The sequence below is a fragment of the Canis lupus genome, chromosome 20, assembly GCF_011100685.1.
Source record: "Canis lupus familiaris isolate Mischka breed German Shepherd chromosome 20, alternate assembly UU_Cfam_GSD_1.0, whole genome shotgun sequence".
Lineage (NCBI taxonomy): Eukaryota > Metazoa > Chordata > Mammalia > Carnivora > Canidae > Canis > Canis lupus.
This window is the reverse complement of record NC_049241.1, coordinates 21,987,686-22,002,209: the sequence shown is the minus strand read 5'-3', so window position 1 is coordinate 22,002,209 and position 14,524 is coordinate 21,987,686. Positions and strand designations below refer to the sequence as shown.

At 37.6% G+C, this 14,524-nt stretch overlaps 1 protein-coding gene across 1 annotated transcript in view; it reads left to right on the top strand.

Annotated features, from left to right (window-relative positions):
• The window catches only part of MITF (melanocyte inducing transcription factor), a 31,117-nt gene extending 20,495 nt beyond the window's left edge, over positions 1 to 10,622 (top strand). Inside the window, 3 exon segments of the mRNA NM_001003337.1 lie at positions 1,335 to 1,410; positions 4,754 to 4,901; positions 10,023 to 10,622. Of these exon segments, the coding sequence (NP_001003337.1) occupies positions 1,335 to 1,410; positions 4,754 to 4,901; positions 10,023 to 10,424 (626 nt within the window). The 3' untranslated portion in view covers positions 10,425 to 10,622.
• Positions 10,623 to 14,524: the final 3,902 nt, after the last annotated feature.

Genomic DNA, 14,524 nt, shown 5'->3' with positions numbered 1-14,524 from the left:
ATGTGTTGGGAAAGTAGTACATAATATTATTTACCTAAGTGTATGGAGTATTAGTAGGTCAAATATAAATATTTATCAGGTCATAATATGTTTAAAGTGAAATATTAACGTCTTTAATCCAATTTATTAGACCTTAAGTTATTTGGAATTTATTTGTCAGAGTAGGTAAATTAAACATTTGTTAACTCATATGCTTGACTGTTTCATCCTCCCTAAGAAGATGATAATTTAGCTAAACATGTAACTGAATTGATAAAATAGGGATGCCATTAGGATGCATGTATAGTTAAGCAAGCTACACTTAACTCCTAGGCTTGTGTTACCCAGTACTGTAGCCACTCAACCCAACTGCCTGCTGAAATGTGGCTAGTTCAAATTGTGATGTGCTAGAAGTATAAATTATACACTGGATTCAAAAATCTAGGACAAAGAAAAGAATGTTAAATATTTAATTTATTAATATTTACATAGATTGCAGGTTGAATTGATGATATTTTGGATATATTGGGTTTACAAAAATATTCAAATTACTTTTACCTTTTTCTTTTCACTTTTTCAATGTTGACTACTAGAAAATTTAAAATTACAGAGTCACTTGCGTTGTATTTCTATTGGGCAACGTTGGGCCTAGAGCAGGGAGTTTTGTATGGCTTGTAGGCTAAGAATGCTTTTTACAATTTTAAATGGTTAAAATTTTTTTTTTTAATTCTATGATGTGTGAAAATTATATAAAATCCAAATTCTGGCATCCACTGCTTCTTGTTGATAGACTTGCATTGCAGAAAACTTTTATCCAGTTAATATTACCACATTTTGAATTGTGTCAATTAAAAAAAGCTATGGAAAGTTATTTTCTTTCTCATTATGTAGGTACCTACATACTATCCTCAATTTTGCCATTAGACTTCAAAGCCAAAAGTAATTCATCATCCAGCCCTGTAAAAGTTTGCTACCCCCTATTCTGAAATACTCAGGGTTGACTTCTTTCTGTTCCCACTTACTGCTGGGTGTCCTTGTCAAGCCTCTAATATCCCCAAAGTAGTTTTGACATTTATAATTGAAGATACCAAGTCTAATTTCGGTGATGTTATAGGATCAAATGAGGAATCACAATCTTGGGATTCTGTAAGTGATAAAGTTCTGTACAAAGGTGGCTCATTTTCTTGAAGTGCTTTAACCTTAGTACCGAAAACATGGTAACACAGGGGAAATACAGATTCGGGTTGCATTGCCTTGAGCCAGCAAAGGTAATGCACACATGGCTTTAACAAGATACACTAAATGCGTATGTGGTGCTGTTACTAATAGTCCCTTCCTATGCTCTTTTCTTGAAGTTGAACGAAGACGACGATTTAACATAAATGACCGCATTAAAGAACTAGGTACTTTGATTCCCAAGTCAAATGATCCGTGAGTACAATTCCATGTTAATCTGCATCGTATATTTTTTGGTACCTTAATGCTTATTCATATTGTTGCGAAAAATGCACAGTTATAGAAACTAGAGTCAAGAAGCACCCCCTCTCCCTTTGATTCCATTTCTGGTATACTTCTTATATCTTTCTTTTGGTTGGACTCATCAACTAAACTTTTGAGAGCAATCAGCTGAATTGTATGTATTCAAGGGTTACTGAGCATGAGCTGTTCCCCTTGGATATGAAGAGGTGGCTTTCTGAAATCTGAGACTCCTTGGCAAATGATCCCCAAGCTGCTAGAATTCTCTGAACAGTTCATGCAGGACAGAGATTTCAGTAGTTCTTTAGATTTGTTGACTATCTGCTATATACACTCATACAATATCTTATGGGTCCTGAGAGCTGGTATTCGAGACTTCAAGTTTAACAATATTCAACAGACAAAAGGTCAAAGACGGTTTTTTTTTTTTTTTTTTTGAAAACTTGCATGCCTTCTGTATGTTTTACCAATGTAGAAAAAAAGTAATTTTTAATCCTCTTTTAAGTACACGTCAGCTAATTTGGGTTACAGCTTCCAGTCTCTGCTCCCCTCCTGCTCCCTTTCAGACGGAGATAACAGTAGTAAAGATAATTTTCCTACCAGCAACGTCAGCAAGTAGGACAACAAATACACAATTTTTATCCATTAGAAAGTGGCCCATTTGAAGTAAGGGGCTAGAGAATGTGTACATTTTAATGGCTCCCACAGGCATCCGATGAAATTAGCCTTTGAATATGACCTTTTAGCTACCTAATAAAATGTAAAGATGAAATCAAGCATTATTCATGCAAGGCTTATTAAATTTGCTATTCACATTATTGTCAGGGAATTTGTGACAAAATAAAATAAAATCATTGCCCATTGTAAGGTGGTTTTGATGGATGTTCAAGCACAATTTCCATCATCAACATTTTGCTTTCCCAGGTTTCAAGGAAAGCCATTTTGAAACTCAAAACATTCAGATTCTCAGTTCTGCAGCACAAATTTATCCTACTAAGGGGCTGTGACCTTCATTTCCTATAGTCAGTCTTGCATGATAGTTGAAATTGAATTCCCATTTTCCTGTTCTTTATCAGCTTTCACTTTTTAGCATATTCTTTTAAACTGTAGCATGTGAATCTCTTTAGCAACGTATTATGAAATTATGGGGCTGCAGTGAAAGCCCGTATTTGCATATCTTCTTTCTCTATTGTATTAGAATACTTACGTGTTTATAATCTGAACTGATAATGATCTTTAATTGTAGGCATTGTTTTAAGATAAACGGACTATAATCTCTACTAGGGGTTTTTCCATACTAGATTTCTGGAACAGGCTCTGGGGCTGCTATAGGGACATAGTCCAGCTGCCCAGGGTCTTAGCCCCATAACTCCCTCCTCCCCTACAGCAGATCTGCTTTTGTTGATTTATATATTGGGGATCTTTTTTATACTTCTGTGTGAAAAAAGGGTTGCTCTCTAATTAAAAGGAAAAAAAAATTTTTGAATACCTTTTCTTTAAGCCTAAAAGCATAATTGATTGAATGAGTCTCACAAGGAAGCAAAACCTAAGATAATTGGTTGGAACAGTCACTTCTTAAAAACTAAGTAGCTGCCTATATATTTCAGTAAGGGTTTTTCAGATTACTGGCCTAGTTAAGGCATATTTCATTATGGTTACATTTCTTTCTGGCTGCTAAAGAGTCTGTTACTTTGATCTCAGCCCCGAACATTAAACAAGTCCCCTCTGTGCTCCCTCTATCTCAGGACACCTCCCTGGATAGCCATCTTTGGTGCTCAGACCCCAGGGACCAACCCCAGGGGATTCTCTGGGGTCTGTAAGTCTGCCTCTCATGGGAGAATTTCTGTTTTGTTCTTCATCTAATCCATAGGAGGATCAATTACTTGTTGACTTGTTTTAATGACTCTCCATTCACACATCCCGGCTGATACTTCCGATCAACCTTCAGCAGATATAGGTTGTAGGGTAGAAGAGTTTTCATACATTAAGTTGTTTCTGTTTTTTTTTTTTCACTGTCCTTGTCGTTGTCATCATGAACATTGTCTATGAAAGAGCTCAGATTACAGTACCACAGAAATACTACTTAATGTAATTCTAATTTCATTCTTAATTATTTTTCTGCAGCGCTCTAAATTTTTCAGCTCACTTATACCTACATTTTAATGGTGTTCTTAATTTCCTCATACATGAGTATATTACAGCCACAGTGATTAAAAACTGACAGGCACCAAACTTAGGCTGCCTGGGTTCAAATTCCAGTCCCTTACTAGATGTGTGATGTTGGGAAAGACACTTGATTTTCCTCATCTATTAAAAAAAAGAGGGTAGGAGTTCAGAATATTTTTACTCAGTCTGGTTGTTTTGAGCACTCAGTCACATAAGAATGATATAAGGGTTCAGTGCATGGAGTCTGGGGCCAGATCCTCTATCTAGGCTTCCTGGCTCTGCCGCTTACTAGTTGTGTGGCCTTGGGCAAATTACTCCAGCTCTCTGTGTCTTTGTTTCCCACTTTACAAAATAGGGACAATATATTAGTGCCTAGCTAGTGAGGTTGTTATGATTAAATGGGCTATAAAATACCTTAAAACATACCTGAAACATAGTAAATGCTGTTTAAAGATAGCCATTGTAGTTATTCTTTTGGGCCTTTGACACAGTGCCTGCTCTGTTACTTGAATTGCATTCCAAACTTTTCATAGCACATTCATATCTGAGAGGGTTTCTTGGATTTCTGTAACATACCTGCAAGCCTGCGAGCCTGTTCTTCATACATGTGTACTATCACCATTTTATAGATAAAGAAACAGGGACACAGAGAGAGGTTAGAGAACTTGGCCATGAATGTTCATGAGAAAATCCAAGGATATCGCTTTTATGCTACACATGGTCAAGTAGTAGGATCTCAGGGATATTTTTTGTTAACTATAGATTATTCTGCTTGTCTGAATGATCTAACTTTGATAGTCCGAAAAACCTATGACTCTAATATAGTTTTTAAGAATATTGTTTTTTGTAATCAATAGAACTAAATTTAAGTCCCAACTCCACCTGATAGTAGCTCTGTAACCAAGGGCATACTGAGTAGTGTCTGTTTCAGCATGTGCACAACAGCCTTCCCTTTCAAGGCACTTGCCTGGGTTAAGTAGGATATGTAAGAGGTGGGTGAACAGTGTCCACATGGCAGGCATAGTTCAACTTGTCATTGTTACCTTGTCTTTAGAAATTGAGTGCTCTGGATAATGAATTTTCATTGTGCCTCAAATCCCGAAAAAGGTTGTTTTCTTCCTCTTTGTTACAGAGACATGCGTTGGAACAAGGGAACCATCTTAAAAGCATCTGTGGACTATATCCGAAAGTTGCAACGAGAACAGCAACGTGCAAAAGAACTTGAAAATCGACAGAAGAAATTGGAGCACGCCAACCGGCATTTGTTGCTCAGAATACAGGTATGGGGCATGTGTTGTGTAGGGTTTCCAATATGTCGCTGACATGGAGGTGGGAGGAGAGGGGATATAATAAGCCATGAGGGACTTGATTTACATGATTCTATATAGTAGGTACTTGTTATTTATGTCCCTGTTTGTGACTTTGCTACTCATAAGAATTTACTGTAAGCTTAAGATCAACATTTATGGCACTGTCATGGTCATTACTGGACATGTGCAGAGTGGCTAATTTGAGTTAAGGTTGAACAAAACAATGACCTGCTGTCTTGTTTCAGCTCATGTGGTAAATAAGCATACTTTTCATGGTCCTTAGTCCCGCGCTTTTCACATTTCTGTGGGTTTTATGTGTGAATTTTGCTGTTTAAAATGGCCCCGAAGGGTATTACTGAAGTTGTCTGGTGTTCCTAAGCATGAAAAGGCTGTGAGGTGTCTCATGGAGATGAGTTTCCTTCATATGTGAGTCGCAATACTGTTGGCTGTGAGTTTGATGTTAATGAATCAACATTATATATTAAGGTGTCTTTAAACATAAAGCAAGGTTACATGTTGATTGGTTAATGAAAATGTGACAGGGCACTCTTAGAAACCCAACTCCGTATTTTCCTCGAGGAGCATCGTTTGATATTTACTAACTCAGGGTTCAGAGCCTCTTTATAGAACATACCTATCTTAGTGCATTTGGACTGCTGTAACAAAACACCATAGACTGGGTGGCTTACACAACAAACATTATTTCCCAAAGTTCTAGAAACTAGGAAGGCCAAGATCAAGGTCCAGGTAGATTCATTATCTGGTGAGAGCCTGTTTCTGTTTCGTAGACGGGTAAATCACTGGGTCTTCACATGGCAATGCGGGGAGGGAGCTCTCCCATCTTTCTCTTACAAGGGCACGAATCCCCTTCTTCAGAACTCCACCCTCATGATCTACTCACTATCCCAAGCCCTACCTCCAAACATATCACATTGGTGATTAGATTTCAACCTATGAATTTGGAGACCAGGAAGACATAAACATTCAATCAAGAGCAATCATTACCTCTAATGATGAGAATTGACTGTAGTTGTTAAATACCAAGATGCCTTAGTATTTGGTGGGGGTATGTAGCCCACAGTCAAAACCCTTGTCTATGGGGAACTTGGGAACATCCAGAAAATCATACCAAGATACAAATTTTAGGAATACGTACTGATAGTGAAATTATGCTATATGTATCTTTAACTCATACTATTTATGCTTAGAGATGTACTAATTTTAATATGTGGAATTTATCCATCATTCTATGTATTGAGTATATGTACCAGTGTGAAGTGTGAGACGGGGCAGTCCTTCTGTAGTATCAGCTCCTGGTCCTCCTCTTAGGCACTCGGGCTCTCATGCTGAGTGTAAAGACATAACTTCCTCTGAAACTATCTTAAAGAAGAAAAAGAAAAATGGACTCTCTGCTGATGACCCCAGGAGTTTGCAAGAGTAATTTTCATTTACTTGCTGACCTCGAACACAGTCCACCAGTAAGTGACAATTAATAGACTCCCTTCTCCTTGAGTAGATGGACCCACGTTTTACCATTTTTTCAGGTTTCCAATGCAGCTGTTTGGGGTAAGCAAAGCCTGACCCTTCAGACAGCAGTGTGTTTGATCTGGTGGTATTGATCCCAGACACCAAATCTCTTTAACAGAATAATTCATTTACACTAATGGTCTCGGATCTTTTAAGTGCTCCACAACACTGTGGACATTTCCTACTGTCACATCTCTCATTTCAGTGCAGTGATTTTCAGCCCCAGGACAGGGAGGCAGAAGACGATTCTCCTCTAGGGGGTGCAGTTTAGAATGTCTGTAGTGAAGCAGAGGTTGCACATCATTTGAAAATCCTTTCTTTAAAATATTTTTTTGGTTTTTGTTTTATGTCTTATCTCTTCAATAAGTAGCCATAGATCCTTTTCTCTTGAACTTAACATATTAACATACCCGTTTATAAAAGCAGCTTATACTAATGCGTTATTTCTTTATACAAATGTTAAAACATAGGAACTATTTTGAAAGAGAAGGTAGGTTTTCTTTTAAGCTTGTTAAACATGTCTCTTCATGTGGAATATGAATATTGTGAAATACATGGATTGGAAATGCCACAGTGGTGACGTCTTGGGTTTCTTCTGGTGACAGTGTGAGGCAGCCTGTAGAACTTTCGCAAAGCATGGAAAACATTATTAACTAGGAAGGTTCTGCTGCGACATGAACCTGAGTTCTCCAGATGAGACTTACCATATTGTTTAGAAATCTAAGTAGTGCTTTAATCAGCCGATAAACATTTTAAATTAAACAACAAGAGATCAGAGTAAGATGTTAGCGTCTTTTCATCCAACTTTGTTGTTTCTTTTTAAGACAAGCTGTATGTGTAGGGGAGCTGTTCTTATTAGCATGTTGGTATAGATTTACAATAGTGCATGTTTTAAGCTTGGGCCTAAGGGCTCCCTTTCATTTTCACTCCAAGTGATGCATGCAGAAATTTTCACAGAAGAAAGAACATGAAGCCTTAATATCATTGGAACCATAATTTTATTAAACAGCCCAAGGCTTTAAAATGATGCCTGAAGAGAGTTGTGTTTCTGGAGATCGTGCAAAGGAACATGCACATACTTGTGTGACATCTCACACTCCCGTCTCTTATGTGTCATGTGTTCAGAGAATGATCTTTACTACACATTGAACATGACTTTTTAGGAACATACATTTCTAGGATTGTGGGCAAAGGTTGAGTGGCTGGATCACACTGGAGGCTACTTTTCCCTCCTTTGTAAGACAAGGTGACTTCCTTCAAATTTATATTTTGTCATTATTATATTAGTGTATGACAAGTATAGAAAGAGTCGCCTTGGCATGTAGAAGCAGAACACTCATCGAGAATCAGTTGGGTTCATTTAAGGAGGGTCCAGGGAATACTCAGGGAGAGTGGAAGAGCTCCCTTGAGGGCATTTTGAAACGAAGAACCCGGGAAGGCTGTGACTGTTGGGAAGTACATTAGTCTGCTCAGGCCACTATAATAAATACCACAGGTCAGGTGGCTGAAACACCAGAGGTGCATCTTCTCACAATTCGGAAGGCTGGAAATCCAAGGTCAGGGTGTGGGTGGGGTTGGTTTTTCTGCACTTCTCTCAGAGACTGCCTTTTCCTTGTGTTTTCCCATGATCTGACCTAGGTGTATCTCTGTGTCTTAATCTCCTCTTCTTCTAAGGACATCCATCCTATTGGAGGTTGGATTAGGGCCCACCCAAATGATCTCACTGAACTTAACTCTGTCTAAAAAAGGGTATCTCTAAATACAGTCACATTCTGAGGTGCTTGGGGTTAGGACTCGAACATGCAGATTTTTCTTTTCTTTCTTTTCTTTTAAGATTTATTTATTTGAGAAAGAAGAGATGGAGGGAGAGACATAGAGAACACAAGTGGAGGGAGGAGCAGAGGGAGAAGATCTCAAGCAGACTGGGCACTGAGCAGGGAGCCTGACTCAGGGTTCAATCTCATGACCCTGTAACATAACAATTTTTCAATTCAGCCCATAATATGAACGATGCGAAGAAAGTGTAGAAGAAAATTATTCATCCTCCCTATGAGAACTTTCTTTTGGAATTAAAAAAACAAAAACCAACCAAACAAAACACTTCCCTTGGCCCTGGTAAGATGAGTTAAGCGACATTTCTCAGGCTTAAGTTCCTCATGTACAATTTCCACAAGTTGCGCCATTACTACCCAAATTTTATTAGTTCATAAACCCTTCATATCTTAGTAATTGTTTCACTGTGCCCTAGGCCAAAGAACTATATACCATTTCTTTGTTAGGTCCAAGCAACTTATTGAATATTTAGGTCCTAACAACTTAGTCACCATTTGAAAGTACAAAATACATAAGCCAAAAGAAAAATAGCATTTTTATTTTATTTTTGAATAACTGCATTACCTACTAATGGGATGTATGTGTCTGTTGAGCACTATACAGCTTCTCCAACCATGGAAGCTGCTTGGACAGTGCCACGCTCATTTCTTATCCCTTGTTGATTTTCATGCAATTCTTACTTTTTATCACAGCAGCCAGCAAAGACCCAGCTCTGCGATGTTATGTGATGGAGAAGCACGTAGCATGACTTAATGCTGAGACTGTGACCTGTCTTGAGTTTGGTAGTTCTCGGAGTAGTATTTCTTCAGATATCTGAAAATGTCACAGTGTCCTGAGAGTTCCCTGTAGCACCCCTTGATATGTGTGCATAGTGGAGAGACCCCCAAACTTTGTTATTTACTGAACATTTTCCTTTAATCAGCTCACATTTTGAAATTCTATTTTTTTTTTAATTTTATTTATTTATGATAGTCACACAGAGAGAGAGAGAGAGAGAGAGAGAGAGGCAGAGACACAGGCAGAGGGAGAAGCAGGCTCCATGCACCGGGAGCCTGACGTGGGATTCGATCCCGGGTCTCCAGGATCGCGCCCTGGGCCAAAGGCAGGCGCCAAACCGCTGCGCCACCCAGGGATCCCTGAAATTCTATTTTTATATTTACTTTTATTTCTGTATTTTTAAAATTTATCTTCATGAATAGTAACATCTGGGAGAGAGTGTCTTTATATTTAATACATAATGAAATCCATATAGCACCTAAAGCTCAAGTCATGTACTACCAGTGGTTCCTGTACTTTAAGAAATAATACTTATTAATTAAAAGATTAAAAAATTATTTTAACAATTTATGATTTTTTTCCTCTAAGTGTCTGATTTTTTTAATATGTTACTTTTTAGAGAAGTTTTAGATTTACAGCAAAATTGAGGAAAAGGTAGAGAGAATCTCCATATATTCCCTGCTCTCCCACCTGTATAGCCTCCAGTGCTGTCAACATCCCCCACCAAAGTGGTATATTTGCTATAGCTGATACACCTGCACTGCACAACATCATTACCCAAAGTCCCTATTTTACCTTAGAGCTCACTTTTGGTGTTATACCTCCTGTGAGTTTGAACAAATATGTAATAACATGTATGCGTCATTATAGTATATCATATATAGTACTTTGCCCTAAAATCCTCTGTAAACCACCTCTTGAAACGTGATTTTTTTTTTTTTACTTTTATTTTAGGAACTTGAAATGCAGGCTCGAGCTCATGGACTTTCACTTATTCCATCCACGGGCCTCTGCTCTCCAGACTTGGTGAATCGGATCATCAAGCAGGAACCCACTCTTGAGAACTGCAACCAAGACCTCCTTCAGCATCATGCAGACCTACCTTGTACGACGACGCTTGATCTCACAGATGGCAGCATCACCTTCAACAACAACCTTGGAGCCGGGACCGAGAGTAGCCAAGCCTATAGCGTCCCCACGAAAATGGGATCCAAACTGGAAGACATCCTGATGGATGACACTCTTTCTCCCGTTGGTGTAACTGACCCACTCCTTTCATCAGTGTCCCCTGGAGCTTCCAAAACAAGCAGCCGAAGGAGCAGCATGAGCATGGAAGAAACCGATCATGCTTGTTAGCAGGCCCTCCCTGCTCTGCGCTTTCAAAAACTGCTTCCTTTCTTGATTCGTAGGTTTCATAATTTACCTGAAGGGGTTTTCTTGATAATTTTCCTTTAATATGAAATTTTTTTTCATGCTTTACCAATAGCCCAGGATATATTTTATTTTTAGAATTTTGTGAAACAGACTTGTATATTCTATTTTACAACTACAAATGCCTCCAAAGTCTTGTACCATACGTGTACAGTATCTGTGAACTGAATTCACCCTGGACTTTAGCTTTCTGAGCAAGAGGATTTTTGCATCAGAGAAATTTCTGTCCATTTTTATTCAGGGGAAACTTGGTTTGAGATTTTTATGTCTGTGGCATCTTTGGAAATTAAATGTAAAGTTTAATCGAAAGAATGTAAAGCAACCAAAAAAAAAAAAAAAAAAGCAAAAAGAAAGAGATTGAGGAAAGAAAGGAAGAAATCTACACTAACCCTTTTTTATTTTGTAAATGTATTGATTCCTTGGTACTGCCTTAAAGTTCCAGTACCATTCTAACAGCATTTAGTCTTTCTACTGCAAACTATTTAAGGCAATACAATATTCTGTAAAAGACAAAAAAAAAGTGCACCCAATTTCATGAGGATTGTCTGGTTAGAAAATGTAACTGATCCCTTCCTTAGGTGCAAGTGAAATTGAAGAGGGTTAGAGACCTAGGCTCTGAAACATGGGCTCTAATCTTGCTGTCCTTCACTCTGTGCTCTGTTACAATTTTCCTCATCGATGAGTGTGATTCAATTTTCCATAAGATACATTTTATTTTGAAAAGGAAATGAGTGTCCTCTCAAAGTAAAATATTGAGGAGCACTGAAAGTTGTCCTTTTTTTTTCTTCTCTTCAATTTCACTTTTGATAAAACCAAACTGGGCACGTTTCTAATTGGCTTTCCTATTTTTATTTTTAAATTATGTTTTACTGTTTGTTTGATTTGTACAGATTCTTTATTATCATCGTTCTTTTCAGTATGTTTGTATTAATTTGTAAGAATATGCATCTTAAAATGGCAAGTTTTCAATATTTTTACAACTCACTGGTGGTTTTCCGCATTCTTTGTACACACATGAAAGAAAACTTTTATGCAAGGTCTTGTGTTTAAAGAGAGCTTTGCGAATATTTTGTATATTACAGTCTCACTCGGAACTGTTTTTTCCACACATTTAAGGTGTAGTATTAATAGGTAAAACTGGCTTTCTAGAGAGAATAAACTTACATATTTATTTTTAGTCATATAAAAGTAGCAATATTCTTGGAGACTGATAACCATAGCGTTAATACGCCCATTATGGTCATTTAAATTAGGGTTTATTTCAGCAAACTTGCTGAATTTTTGGAAGGAGAGAAATACTGTATTGGCAAATTACTGTTACTTGATAACAGTGTTTTAACAAGCAGCAAAGTTGTAAGTTAGTTTCAGTGCATTATCTACTTGTGTAGTCCTTTGCAATAACAGTAGTGTTACATGTAATCTATCTGGCCTACCTGTTTTATACAGCTGACATATGGTGTTAAGAGCCAGGCTGTTGAATGGAATTTCTCAGTAGCAGCCTACAATTGAATAGCAAGTGGCATAAAGCATATCCATTCAGAATGAAGTGCCTTAAATATAGCAGTAGTCTTTTTTGGACTAGCACTGACTGAACCATAATATAGGAGACAGTTTCAAGATGGTATCTATAGTCAAGAGGAACATGGAGCATGGTGCCTATGTAGACAATATAAGAGCTTCCAATTTTCCTTCAGATATTTTTAATATTAAATATATTTTAGTGACAGAGTGCCAACTTCTTTCATCAGGAAATCTTATTCAGGAGGGTTTTTTTTTAAAAAAAGAAAATGAGTTTAAATGTCAAATACGAATTGGTGGATGGGTATTGGAGGGTTCAAAAAGAAGGTGTGATTGTCAGATGTATGAATGGATGGCTTCCGTGAAAATAATCAACTGCATAGTTCCCATGCACATTGGGCAATGAGAATCCTTGGAAACACTGATGATGCTATCAGTTTTATAGCTTTATTACTGAAGGGGGTAGGGAAAATTAATTCCCATTCTTTCAATCCCCTTAATTGTATAGCTCTTTTCCTAGTATAGTGATGCAAATCTGCATGAACAGCTAACTGTACCATAGTGTTCATTGATACAATCATAGCATTGTCTACTTTTCTCTTCATATTTATATGGGGGGAGGGGAGCTGGTTGCACAAGTCAAAGATCGCGATGGTGTGATGCTTGTTTACTTTAGCTGATTGTGAGAGTTCTTAAAAATGGAGCAAGGTTGACTAGCCCCTGGCCCAGGGAATATGGCCAGGGCTAAGTGACCTTATAGAAAGCTCCGTTGAGAGGAAGCATGGCATCTTGTACCACTGTCCTGACTTTCGCAACTCCTGAGCTCACTGTCACCTGCTTCCCCATCCCCTTCTTCTTAAGAGACAATTTCTGGGAGTGGCGGGTGAGGAGGCCCAGGAGAATGCTGCATCCTCGGGGGTGGTTTTATTTATTTCTTTTTTGCCAAATCGAGTGTGGATTTGTTTTAGGGACTAGTTAAGCCAAGAGCGGTGGTTTGGGGTCGCTGTTTGTGACAATGAAAGAATGATCCACACCACTCCCCGCATCCCTGAGAGCAGACTTGTGACTCGGGGTTGGGCCTCCGTATGGAGTGACCAAAATGCCAAACTTGTCCACCTGCCTCCGGGTAAGGCAATGGAAATACCAAACCTTTTGACTTTGCCAAAAACCCTACAACCAACCTGGTCATACATAGGATGACAAAGTTCTTTCTGGTTGTTTTTAAATAATAAAGCAATAAGAACAAATAAAATACATAGGAAGTTAAGAGATATAAAATAAAGCACAAAGGAATGCACTTATTAATATTTTTTAAAAATGCACTGGGGAAAAGTTGGTGTTGATAACAGTATATTAAAAAACCCTATTTCTTGAAAAAAAAGTGACAAATGACTGTCTCTTGCGGACGCTTGGTACTGTAATGTTAATAATATAGTCACCTGCTGTTGGATGCAGCAATAATTTCTGTATGGTCCATAGCACTGTATATTATGGATCAATATTAATGTATCCAATGAAATAATTGAACTGTTGTTCTTGATAGCCTCATTAAAGCATTGGTTTTTCACATAGTGGTGGCCAATTGTTTTTAGTTAATGACAATTCTGAATATTGTTTGCCTTATCAAAAATGGTACCGCACATTTTCTTCTGATTTAACGAATAACAAATTGCATGAAAAAAATTTTAAATGCCAGTAAGTACTTTTTTTGTTTTAAATGCCATTCTCAGATATTACTTTTTGGTTTTAAAAAATTTTTGATTATGACTTGCACTCAGATGAACTATAATTATACAGCTTTTTTTCCCCTCTGAATTTGGGGGAGATTTTAAACTCCCAGATGCCAAGAATTCATTTTAGATATAGGAGTTTTATTTAACATGTTTAAGTGAGAGGTGGCTTTACAAGAAGAGAAATTGTCAGAGAAGCCCTTGCATATTTACGAAAAAAGACATTGGGTTTTTAAAATACAAATTTACAATAATGAAAGCTTAATATACCCAGGTTGCCAGCTCCTGGCTGTATTTTTTTTTAAATACAGCACTTAAGAATCATTTGATAAATGTTGGATTTGACTTGGGAAGTGTCAGACAAAACATGTCTTTATTCCCTAGCTAGACCTTAAACTTATGCCCTCTTTAAAAAATATTCTGGTTTAACCTCTGGAGAAAATGAGCAAGAAACTTCTGTAATGCTTCTGTTCTGATTGTCAGCTTTTTGTTAAATTTGATATTTTTTCCCCTTACGTTGTAATATACAATAATCAAGCCCTTTCTTTTTCAGAGTTATTTGAATTATTTATCTTTCCCATAGAAATGTGATTATGTGATGCCTTAAAAACGTGTAAAAGTAGGAAGATTTTCTATGTCAACAAGAAGTTCTCTGAGCAACACTGAAAGCAGGTAAGCCGAAGGTTGGAGCTACTCATCTCAGCAGGTCTGCAGCTGAACCGTACCTGACCTGTCATTTGCCTGTTCCCCTTCACCTCACAATCTCTAAGGATCCTT